Source organism: Artemia sp. Qi Xiang Cuo, chromosome 21 (genome assembly GCF_049724085.1).
Source record: "Artemia sp. Qi Xiang Cuo chromosome 21, ASM4972408v1, whole genome shotgun sequence".
Taxonomy (NCBI): Eukaryota; Metazoa; Arthropoda; class Branchiopoda; order Anostraca; family Artemiidae; genus Artemia; species Artemia sp. Qi Xiang Cuo.
In genome coordinates, this window is record NC_142814.1 from 14,917,197 (window position 1) to 14,930,733 (window position 13,537).

A 13,537-nucleotide genomic window follows, 5' to 3' on the forward strand; every position below is an offset into this window, starting at 1 on the left:
TTATCAAGTTGAAAATTGTATTTTCATGAATTACATGAATTACATGAGCTGTTTTTTACAAAGGCAGCTGGTGCTCTATTTGAATAGTCCCCTGCGGATTTGCAGATGAACAGAGGAGAAAGAGATCACCAGCAGATTGAAAGAATCCCTAATGGTAAGTGCATAGGTTGCATGCTCCTATTCTACAATTGCTGCATAGCCTAACCAATACTCCCTTATGTCAGTAGTTTACACGAATTAAAGACAGTGCTTAAAAATAATCTAAATACTAGGCTACCTAAACTACTAAATACCTAATGAGTAGTGAATGTCATTCCACGCTTTTAGCTTTGTTTGAAATTTCGCGCTGATTTTCGAGACATAAGCCAGTGTTGCAACATAAGAATTTTCAAGAAGACTGAGCATATGCAATCTATGAGAATATTTCAGCCTTCACTTGAAAAAATCTAACTTTCCCTGAATATCCCTAAGAACCCTTAATTTACCCCAGATTCCCCTGAATCCCTAGATTCAAAATAAGTGTCCCTAAAAGAAGTGATTTTCCACTAAAATAGGGTAATCTCCCTAGAAGTGGAAGCCCTGCCAACAAATGGTCCTAGAAGACCCGGAGAGGGCTCATTCAAACGGAAATTGAAAGTTCTAGTGCCTTTTTAAGTGACAAAATAGAAGGCAATTAGCCCCCTCCTAAGACCTTTTTCTCCCAAAAAAATTGTCAAAATTTTGATATAGTCCTATGATTCTGCATAGCTGAAAAATCAAATAACTATGTTCCTCAGGATGACATGAATCCCATATCCCTTGGGGAAAATGGCTTATTGGGAAATATAAGGATATTTTAAGGGCGCATTTTATGACGGGGGATTTTTCCACCCAGGGGGACTTTCTGGTCTGATTTGCAGAACGATAAGAAATTAAACAAAACAACAAGTGTTTTTCAGCTGAAAGTAAGGAGCAACATTAACACGGAAAATAAACAGAAGTTATTCCATGTATAAGGGGAGTTGTCCCCTCCTCAAGCCCTCAGTCTTTATGCTAGCCTTTGACTTTTTTGTCCCAAATCTTTAATAGCAACTACTGAAGCACATTGCCCACTGATTTAACATAAGAAACTTTTTCAAGCACTACGATCGAGGGATTGAGGAGAAGGCAACCCCCCTCATACACGAAATAGCTTTTGTTCATTCTAATTTTTATCTTTGCCCCTTACTTTCAGACACGAGCCGAAAAAAAATCTATCAAAAAAAGTATTGAAATAAAAAAAAGAACCGAAAAGAAAGTCAACTGTTCACCCTGTAGCTTCCGTCACACGTCTTTTGTCCTGTCTATAGATCCGCTTTCTCGAACACGACAAGCTCTACACAAAGCAAACAAAACTCTATCCATAATCGACAGAATCGGTGATATTCCATCGAGACAACGGAAAAATCTAAACACTATGACGTGATGCCACAGATGCTAGAGCCAGCAACAGAACAATTACCCGGAGATCAGATCAGCTGTTCAGATTACCCAGAGATCAGAGAGCGGAGATCAGATCAGCTAGTTGGTCTTTGAATGCTTACAAAAGAGCATGCGTTTTCCTTTTTTTTGTTTAAAGGCAAGCAACTACGTATCATTACATTACAGTAATCGAATGCAGTCAGTAGGTTTCCTTTCCTGAAAAGGTGACACGTTTTACACTTTGGTTGGTAAGTATATCCTGTTTTGTCTCACAAATCTAGGATCGAACTACAACTTTCAGGACAAGTTTACTTTTTTTTTAAGGAGAGGGGGGCAGTAACAGGACTTCGAATTTCAAAGGAACAGGGCAAGCTTTTTCTTTTCCAGACCTCACTAAAGAGTAAACGCTATTTTTTTTTCTTTTTATACCTGTGGTTTGCAAGGCTCTCTGGCGAGTTAATTAAAGTATTAGAAAGACACTGTTAAGGATTATCATAAAAAGAGTTAGACAATTTTGAAATAGAAGACAAATACAACATTAGCTGTAATATATACTAGGAAGTCATTGCTTTGATATAAAAAAAAATCATTAAAAAGATTTAGACAAATTAAGAATCGAAGAAATATACTTTCTTTCGTCGCAACACAAATATACTTGAACGAAGTCGAACACATTGGTAATAGTCCAATATCAAGATAGACAGCCAAAATTAACATGAACTCTGTAAAATACCTAGGAAAAGCACATACAAGAGAATTTTTTACAAGGTTAGCTGGGATGGGGGGGGGGGGAATTCGAAAAACTACAAAAAAACGTATTACATGGAAGATACAAGGAATTACAGGTAGAATCATATATTTTCCGAAAATTCAGGGGGGCACCCCCTCACCCTGCGAAAGCACCTGCATAGAGGCATACCATATTTTGATCAAAAGCACCAATCGTCAAGAGTATCTACTCCTCGCCAAAAGCTCCCAGCTAAAGCTCCAAGAGCTCCCCGCCAAAAGAGCCTTTTATTGATGTCTGTAAATAAAAGGATAATGGAGATATTGATTCCTTTGTTCTGAACAATTTGCAGAATAACAAATCAATAAAATAAACGTAACCATTATTAGTAGGTCAAATGGACTACGCATAGGGGCTCAATTAATCAATTTCTGCTACATATCTAAAACTAAAACAAAGGTAATAGCTAGACCCCGGCGCCGCGCCGGCGGATCGACCGAACGCTGCCGACGAAAGGCCCGGTCGACCGCCACCGCCGACGGAGGCGGCGGCGTTCGGTTGATTTGAAATTAATTTTGCGGCAATTCTTTATTGCGTCAATCACAAAGTCGGAGCTTTTCTTTCTCGTGTGGTTTAGTATTTCGATTTTCCTTATCAAATCAAGCAGGGTTTGCACTATCCCCGAATTTTCGGGTATTTCCCCGAAAATCTATGCGTCAACCTGAAAAAAAAATTTGGTTCCCCGAATCCCCGAAAATCACGCAATCACGGTGCCACCCCTAGCGATTTATCACCAGTGAATTTCCCTGCCAAATATTACTTTGCATACCATAAATCTTCACTACTCTCTTGTTCGGTAATTTTCGTCTCTTTTGAATAATTTCGAATGCAGTTTCCCAATTGCTAGTTCTTTCATCATTCGTAGTCAAGAATTTTACTTTCAAGTTGAATAGAATTATAGAACGCATTCACTACTATATAGCTTCAGCCTTCAGTTGGATTTTGAAATTTATAGCCGACAGATTGTTTCTACAGCTGAATTGTAAGTTTGCAATTTTTTTTTTCTTTTGCTGTTTTTAGATAAGATTTTCTTAATATGCAATACTCAATCGTAGAATGCCTGATAGATTAAAAAAATACAATCTACTTTCTGAATTTTTTTTATCCCCCCCCCAAAAAAAAACCTTCTATTGAGACAAAATTTAGCTATAGACTAAGCTATGTACAAGGTTGGGGGATTAAAGATTGAAGCGGAAGTTACCGCCAAAAAAATGATTCATAAATACATTGAATATTATTGCCTATGGGGGGGGGAAGGGGGCTATCATTTTTAAATGATAATACCTCCTTTTTTTATTCAAAGCAGGGATGCCAAAACGACAATTATTTTTTTCATTTAAAATGGAGACGGAAGAAAATGATATCAAAGTCCTAGTTAAAACATTGAAACATTTTCATAGACCCAGATCCTCTAATTGGCACTTGCTCACTGTCTTTGGCATTTTGCAATCTCTTATAGGATACATGCCCAATTTGGCTTTTGTTTGTAGACCCTTTAATTAGATTCTTTGGATCTTATTGAATGCTACGGCGAATCTATGACTCAGTTTTCCAATAACTTGAGGTATATCTGAATAATTTCGACATCTTTGTTGTCGTCTTTGTACCCCTTTACTCATATCCTTATATATTTTTTTTTCACGAAACACTAAGCTGTTTAACGTTATTTTGCGTATTTGTTTGAACCATATAGTGACCTAGTTAATTATTAAGTAAATTATTGTTTTAAATGTAAAGCTGAGACGGTATCCTATAGAGGTGGTATCCAGAGGGGGGGGGTAAGGACGTATTACATTTAAATGATAATATCTCGAATTTTTTTTATTGAAAGCAGGGATGCCAAAAAGTGTTTTTTTTTAATTTAAAGCAGAGACGGCATCCTATCAAGGTGGTATACAGAGGGGGGGGGGGTAGGGAGTTATCATATGTAAATGGTAAGACCTCGAATTTCTTTTTTTTTGAAAGCAGGGATGCCAATAAGTTAATTTTTTTTTATTTAAAGCAGAGACGGTATTCTATCAAGATGGTATCCAGAGAGGGGACATAGGGAGTTATTATATTTAAGTGATAGTACCTTGATTATTTTTTATTGAAAGCAGGGATGCCAAAAAGTTGAAAAGTTGGCAACAATTAACAAGATTTTCATAATTTATACTTGATACAGCACTTGTATAGGTTTTTCGTCTAAAGGGAAAGGGACACATGTGTCCAGCACTTTTTTTCCTTATTGATGAAACGAGTTTACTTTGAAAACATTCATTCATAAGAACCAGGCAGATTCACACTAAAACGAATTGGTGTGACGAAAGCGATATCGACATCCCCACCTAACGTTGCGCTCGAGTGATAATGGCGCCCTTGGTCCAGTGCCCAAGTTACATTAAAAGGCCAGGTCATAATAAAAGCTTTCAATTCGGGAGATTCAAGAAGGAGTCTTTGACAGTCTTATGACCTCAGGGTACTAGATGTTGCAACGTTCTTACGTATCTACAGTGGTTTAAAAAATTCGATCACCCCACAAATGATTAGCATAAATATGCACAAATACAACAAATGTAACATTTGGAATATTATAACACTTTTTTTCAAACCTTTGAAGAAAAGTAAAAAAGGCTAAATACCCCTAACTACGCTTGAAAGCTATTTTAAAAAGAAACTCTATGGAGATTTCCATGGATATGACCATAGCAGAAGCTTTGAGACTGAATGGGGTCAAAGAGGAGTCTTTGAGTATTTTGACCATTTGAATTTTGTGCATTTGAAAATCAAAGCTTAAACTCAATAACTGATTCTAAGTCTCTTAACATTTTACTTTGATTAAAAGTGAAAAACTAGGAAGAAAATGTCATTATCTTCCTGGAGCTACTTCAGTCTGCATATTATTTCATTTAGTTAAATTTAAAATGGATGAGCTTTTCATTTTTACCTAAGAAAGTAGCTGGCACTTCATTTTTCTTCATACCGAATAAAACATGAAGTGTTTTTTGTTACATTGTAGTTGAACTGTTCTCAAGTGAAGTGTTGATCATGTATTTTTCAATTTGATAAATTTACTCCTTTTAGATGCAGTTTATAATTTAGCTGAAATTAGGTATTTATAAGTTCATAATTTGGAATGAATTCCCAAAAGAAAAAACGAATAATATCCAAAAGAGCAACAAAAAGCAATAAAAAAAGCAGCAGTTCAGCCTTAGCCTACATGACATATATTCTATAAAGAAGCCAAGAAAACCTTTAAAATGTATTTTTTTTAATTTGTTATGCAAAACCATTTTTTAATCCAAGGAAGGCTTTTTAGGAATCCAAAAGAGAAAAAAAAAAAACAATCAATATCAAAGTCGTCCATTTCAACTGTGTTAAAGGTGACAAAACAGATATAAGCAAATGGCATTATGAAAAAATTAAGCTTCTAAGTTCAAATTTATATTCAAAGTTTAACTGACGAATTTTGTGATACGGTATTTGAAGTTTTGTATGCAGTAGGCTAATGCTCGATGAAAAAAAAACTACTAATTTTAATAATTATTTATGTTAAGAATACATAGCTAATAGATACTTCATCTATTATGCAAAGGTTCTGAAACGCCACAGCCATTTCGTTTCTACCAGATTTCTACTTCTCTTGATGAATAACGAAGAAGACCAGTTTCCAGCCAGAAATTTGTGAAGTTTTGAACTCATAAATGGGCTCGAATCTGTTGTAAATTTAAGCTGTGATTTGAGAAAGACTGATGAAAACATTAATGTTTGCGGTCAACATTGATCACGCCGGCGGCGCGCCGCCGACATCTTACCGGCGGCACGGCGGAGGCGCGCTGTTTTTGGCCACGCCGCCGCCTATCTTCCCTTATCGGCGCGGGGCCGGGGTCTAGTAATAGCCAGGAGTAGGGACATATAGTGTGTGAATCCTGGTAAAAAATGTCTTATCAGAGATAAATTAGCATATATGAAATTAACTATTTTGAAGTTCAAATACGATCTAATAAATGATTTATTGAATGTATTATTGCATGAAAGGTACAGTAGCAATAATTTTTTTTCTCTCTCTCATGCTTTTTTCAAGTGGTTGCAACAGCTAAAACTGAAACGCTTAACAACATCATATTTTTTTTACAAATCAATTATGGTATTAAATACAGTAGAATAAACAAACATTGAAAGCACGTGAACATACTATCAACTAAATATGATCAATACAGTATATCGTAAGAATTTTTTTCCATGTGGAACAAGCTAACTGTACTAACTGAACGAAGTTTCAAAAAAGAAATATCAACCCATATTACGATATATCCACAAAGAAGTAAATGCTAAAAGAGTAACCAAGAAATACCCACCCATCTAAGGAACATGTAAGAAATTCTGATTTATTCCTTGGATGCCACGCACCTGCACTTAAGCCAGATACGTGCCCTGTTGTTTTTCTCATATCCGTCAGGTATGGATCACCTTTCTTGCATTCAACTACCTCTATACCATCCCGATCATATATCTTGGCCTGAAAAAAGTGGGGTCGGATACCTTTATCGAAACATATAATAGCAAATACAGGAAGATCCAATAATAAAAGTAGGGACCGATTCAGTTCATTACAATATTTGAACTAACATCTGCATTTGTAATAGCAATAATATCAATAATCGTGGAAACATATTTATAATTAATATATAAAAATATAATTAAACAATTTTTACAATTAATATATCATAATTGATAAGCAGTAATCTTGCAAGAGTTCATTGCAAGATTTGCAGTGAAATCTGCATTTGTAATAGCAATTTTTACTTGAAAATAATTTTATAAATAGAAAAACAAATAAGAACAGATACCAAAAGGGGATAACCCAGCTCTTGTCACAAGGGTAGCAACAACAACGTAAAATATAAAAAGAACTACACGCGGAGAAAAAAGATTTGAAGAAGGCAAGAGTCTAGCTGATCAGCATTTCAAAGAATTCCAGAAGCTCAAGCTTAAATGATAACCAAATACGATCAAACCATGTTAGAAATTGTGGATTTAAATCCTTTTCGTGATATATTATAATTGCGAAACTGCAAATTATGGATAAACAGGAAAAGGGTTTGACTCCCAACGTGTCCCATCGGTGGGGCATGTCAATATTTGGTGGGTCATAAGCAGGACGTGTAGCCTTTGGCTGACTTTAATTTAGAAAAATTTTTATGAGAATGACTTCACATTCCAAGGCCGTACCCAGAGGGGGGTTTGAACCCCCCCCCCCCCGAAATGTTTGTCTGACTCGTAAAAACGTAACAAAAATGTATATAAATAAATTGTGTATGCATTTTTGAGGTTTTTTGTGTACCCCCCCCCCCCGAAAAAACATCTTTGAGTAAAATCCCCTCCAAAAAAAAAAATCCTGGGAACGGCCTTGTCAAATTCAGATGTATTTAAAGAGCAAAAATGATACCTGATTGTTCTATACAGACAACATGTTACATTAGCATAAAATAAGCCTAGTGGACAATCCAATTTTTTTAACAAGTTAATGGATTTTAAGCTTACTTCAGGTGAATACACATAAATTTTGAATAATAAAATTTAAATATCATGAAGGGGTGGGGCATTGGAATTTTAGAAATGCCTAGGTGGGGCTTGGTCCAAAATCGGTTGGGAACCGCAGGATTAGGGAAACGACTTTATTAGTCGTTTGATAGAATATTTGATAGTATTACATTCTAATATTGAAAGAAAAATTCAGTGACAGCGATATCTCTTTGTTGCGTCATATTCAAAGTACAATATTTGGAGAATACTTGATTTAAGATTGAAGTTGAGAAATGATAAAAAGTATATGGCATCGTTTTAACAATATTTTACCTATTTTTGGGAGACTTGTACCCCGAATGGAGATGAGAGCGAATAAACGGAAAACAAACGGCAAGTTATCGGAGTTCAAATACTTTTAAAAGTAAAATCTGCTTTTTTTGTTGAAAAGTATACTGTTTTCAAAAAGCATTTTTTTTTTACTATTTACAAGAAATAGAAGTATGGGAGGAAACTGGATGTCTTCATTAAAAACCACATCCAAAAAATCATCCAGTTCTCTGATACTTCTTAAGACTACATTTTCTATAATATATCAGGCTTACTACCCAATAAAAAACAGCTCAGGATATGCCTGGCTCCCTCCATAGTTTTCCCACAACGTAACTCCCTAAAGCAATATCCACAGAAGAGCCAATATTATTTTTGACTTAGAATAAGACAATTCTTACTTGATTAAGTTCAGAAAATTTATATTTATTGGATCGTCAAAGTTGCTTCCAGCATAACTGCTGGAAAAGTTTTCAAAGAATGTTGGAATATTGTCAAGATATGTTACTAAGAAAAAAAAACACCAACACACAACTTTTAATTAGTTAATAGCTAAAAGATATTACGACCCAAAAGTCATAGATGACCCTTATCCCCGTAGGCGTAGGGAGGGGGGTATGAAAAGGCGTAGAGAGGGGAGCAGTAAAAATATGACCGTATCCCAGTAGGTGATGGGAGGGGTAGTACGAAAATTCAAAGAATCATAGCACTATATACAGTCATGACACATTATTACCACGGACCCAATTCCCTTCTTATAAATAGAACTCGATTAGGCGTAATAACAACAATATATTTCAAATTCTTTTTTTCTAGTCAACCAAACAAAAGATAAATAAATCAAGCAACGGGTTATTGTAATTATTTTATAACAGCCGAAGAAATTCTGGAAAAAAGATAAAAACTTGTTCATTATAATAAATTATAACTAGAAACAACTCTGATTAAAAGATTAACCAGCACCAGACACATTATCACCATTTATCCAGCACCTGGAATTTTTATCCAGCACCTGGATATTTATCCAGCACCAGACGACATTATCAATCCTTTGCTCCTCTTTCTAAGTAGAATTAGGTATACTAAAGGGTTTATATTATTTCAAAAAAATTCCAGTCAATAAATCAAAAACACTAGAAAATATATCAAACAATCGGTTGTTATACTGATTTTTTTTATAGCCAAAAAAGTTTTCAGAAAAGGAGGAATATTTTATCGAATGCTGCATATTAAACAAAAATAAACATTATTTTCATAAAAAAAATAATAAATAAATCAACTTACTACGTAAATTATTAGTAATGCCTTCAACCTTTTTCAACATAGAAATGAATTAGGTCTATTAAAATCTTTTTGACAAATAAAGGAAAACAAACAGAAGATGTGAATCCACAGGTTCTTGAATTTATTTTGCACAAATCAAGGACATTTATAGAAAGAGATGAACATTTTTTCCATTACTTTACATTATATGAAAACATTAAAAGATAAAAAATGTCACTAATAATAATAATATGTTAATAATATTAAGATTAATATAAATGTATTAATATTAAGATTTCCAAAAATACTATGCATAAAATTAGAAACAACTTTGATTAAAAAGAAAAGAACCCTATCCAGCACAAGGCACCATTATCAACCCTTTACTTCTCTTTCTAAGTAGAATTAGGTATACTATATGGTATATTAATCCTAAGAAATTATAGTTAATGACTACATTCTTAAGATTCTTAAGACTAATGTATTTCACAATATGGTCATACATTTCCTTATGTGCCAGTTTTGCAGCTAGTGTAAGTGGCGTTAAGTGAAGAGCATTCTGAATATTCAAAAGAATACTTTTACTTTGGTGTAAAGAAAGAACATGGTGGCCAAATTATTAATTTCTCCCTTTTAATTGAAGAGTTAACACAAAATAGAGGTATGAGTATATTATTCTAATTTATTTAATGTTTTACTTTAATGTTTAATTTAATGTTTTAATTTTTAATGTTTAATTTAATGTTTAATGTTACTCTTAGACTTTTACAGTGAGAGAAGGAGGCAAAACCTAAACTCTTGCTTGCAGTGATTTGCGTTCGCTTCACGCTTGATATGCATACTCAATTTAGGTTTCACTCGTTTTAAGATTTATTTATTCATTTACATTAGTACCTATTGTATGTTATTTTGCCATGATTGTTCAATAAAATTATGTTCCTTTTGGGTTTATGTTCCTTTTGGGTTAATGGGCCTGAATCCCACCCAGGAAATTTCTGCCCGACTCGTAAAAAAAAGTAACAGAAATACATACAAACCAATTTTTAATATGTTACGAGTTTTTTGCCCCCCCCCCCCTCCCGAACAAAAATCCGGGATACACCCTTGCTGTTAGTATTTTCACCTAAGAATCCTAAGAAATTCTAGTTAATGAATCCAAACAACAGAAAATATATCAAACAACAGGTTATTATGTTGATTTTTCTACATCCAGAGAAGTTTTCAGAAAAAAAGGAATGTTCTACCGACTGCTGCACATTACACGAAAATAGACGTTAGTTTAATATAAACAAAAAGCAAAATAAACCAACTTACCATGTGCAAAATTATTAATATGTTCTTCCTTTTTCAACATTGCAAAGGGATTAGGTCTATTAAAAACTTAATTTTTGATATATTCAAAGGGCTAGTGCCCTTTCTAATAGTCGAAAGGGATTGGAGGGCAACTAACCCCCCTATCATGCCCACCTTTTCCCCAAACACATACAATCAAAATTTTGAGATAGCCATTTCGTTCAACGTAGTTGAAAGTTCTGGAAATTAGGTGTTTGAGTATGACAATATGTTCTTATTTGAGGATGACAATATGACATATTATTAATATGGTCTTCCTTTTTCAACATAGCAAGGGATTAGGTCTATTAAAAACTTAATTTTTGATATATTCAATTTAATAGTCAAAAGATATTGGAGGGCAAATAACCCCCTCTCATGCCCATTTTTTCCCCCAACACATCCAATCAAAGTTTTGAGATAGCCAATTTGTTCAACGTAGTTGAAAATTCGGGACATTAGGTCTGTGAGGATGACAATATGTTCTTATTTGAGGATGGTAATATGACATATTATTAATATGTTCTTCCTTTTTCAACATAACAATGGATTAGGTCTATTAAAAACTTAATTTTTGATATATAAAGCAAAAACAAACAAAATATGTAGCCACACGTTCTTGAACTTATTTTGCATCAACCATAGACATTTCCAGAAAAAGAGGAAAACTTTTTGCATTGAATAAAATTGAATGATTTTCAATTTCATTGCACTGAGTGATGCAATGAATGGTTGCACATTTTTGCATTGACTGATTTTGCATTTAACATTGAATGAAAACAGATGACTGATGAGAATAAGAGTCGATTCACCATGGTAAATCAAGCATAGAGGAGGAGAGTGCGTATATGTGTTGGCTTCAGGTGGGTTGGTGGTGCGGTGAGTTGTAAGTAAGAGCAGTAGTAAATCAAGCATTAGAAAATACAAGTTCCTTATTACCTGTGCACTGCCAGCTACTATGAGGACAGAGTCACCAGTGCTTGAATATTTCACATCGTTAATTGGGTGGCTGAAAAATGTTAATTGGGTTGAAAAACTTTAATTGGGTGGCTGAAAAACGTTAATTGGGTTGTAAACCGTTAATTAAGTAGCTGAAAAATGTTAATTGGGTTGTAAACCGGTAATTGTGTGGCTGAAAAACGTTAATTGGGTGGCTGAAAACATACAAAGAGATCAATTTTGTTTCCAAAGACCACTCCTTAATATTGGAATATGTCCTGATTAAAAGCACATTAAATAAAGATTATATATACGTGTATGCCAGGGAAAGGTTGCGAATCCACCATTATAGCTTTTTCAGTGCGTACCCCCTACCACTAGATTTTTTTCGTAATACCATACAATATTCAAAATAGAGATATCTGGGCCCACAGAGGCCGTTTAAAGTAAAAAGTCCTGACTGCCTGGAAAATTACTTTCCATCACCTCTGTCAAATTTTGCTATGTGTTTACTATATTATACATAAATACAGTTTAATGCATTTCTGCATACAAAGTTCTAGATTAATAGTTCCCAATCTTTTTACCAGACTCATACTCTTTTAGCCTTATGGCACGGTCATACGCTCACTGTAGAACCGGCTACAGGATTTTGAGTATAGTCTAATAGATGTACAGTATCGGGCAATTATTTAGAAATTTTTCTTAAAATCAATTCTAGAAATATTCATTTTCGGAAATTCCGCGTTTCAGTAATCTATCAGAGGACTTAGAATATGCAATGTCCCTTGCCAACCTTTGTAGTGAACCGGTGCAAAATTTTTAGAAATGTCAGATATGGCATTTCGTTTTGAACATGACAAAAGACGCTTCCAAAAAAACCTTTTGATTGGTGAATTACCTCACACGCTTCCAAAAAACCCTTTTGAATGGGGAATTACCCGACTTGGCGAGCGAATGCTATCATATACAATGGGTATTTAAGAGTTCAAAATCCTTCCTCCTCTCTGATGTAGGACTTTGGTAAATGAATATATTTGATATGCAAAAGCTTCAAATACTCCTTATGAATCTTAGCCCTTGGCATAATTCCATTACTTCAGTCTTAATATTTTGATATAGCTTTGCTAGATAATTCGACTAGAATTTTAGTTAAAAAAAAATAATTTTATTCGTTTCAAAGAGAGAAGAACGAGGCGCTGGTATGGGATGTAGCTAGAATCATTGGTATGAACTTTTCAATGGCGTACCCAGAGGGGGGCGAGGGGGCACGCGCCCCCCTAACGTAGTCTGAAGTAGTGTAATTTACTTAAATAACGCAAGTTTGCGCTAATTAAACTTGGTCCTAACGCAAGTTTTTCACATCAACCTATTTTGCCCCCCCCCCCCCGAAAAAAAAATCCAGGATCCGCCCCTGCAACTTTTCAGGACATAAATTAATTAAAAGATTTACAAAAGACAAAACGAGAAAAAAATATGAAAAAGGAACTTTTAGAAAACCGCCAATCCATGTTTAACTTTCTTGCCCACCAGTATTCTAAAGCCCTTTCCGTATTCTGTATTCACTTTTATTCTTTTTATTATTCATTATTATATTTATCGATGTTACACTTCTACATCAAATCTCTCTCTTTTGATAAAATCACTCGATAAACGTATTTTTACGTTTATCTAAAAAATAGATAAACGTAAAAAAATAATAGAAGGTCCGTTTTCTAAAAAATAGGAGGCCCATATTAAACTAGAATCATCTACGGCCTGTTAGTACTTCTCTACAGATGTGTTCAGCGGCCAGTAATGACAGTGGGTGCATAAACTATTAAGTACTTGACACTATAAACTAGGGTACAAAATTTCAAAGTTTCATATGACATTGTCAAATATCAGAACTGAAGAAAAAGAGGAAGAAAACTCTTATCTGAAGGAATATTTCCAAATTTT

General features: G+C 34.4%; 1 protein-coding gene across 1 annotated transcript in view; it reads right to left on the bottom strand.

The window, feature by feature from the left end:
• LOC148939267 (WD repeat-containing protein 70) overlaps nt 1-13,537 on the bottom strand; it is a 67,406-nt gene that overhangs the window by 17,696 nt on the left and 36,173 nt on the right. Inside the window, exons 4-5 of the mRNA XM_089107070.1 lie at nt 11,597-11,666; nt 6,565-6,725 (exon numbers count right to left, since the gene is read on the bottom strand). Coding sequence (XP_088963196.1) covers nt 6,565-6,725; nt 11,597-11,666 — 231 coding nt within the window. The remainder of the gene's footprint in view (nt 1-6,564; nt 6,726-11,596; nt 11,667-13,537) is intronic.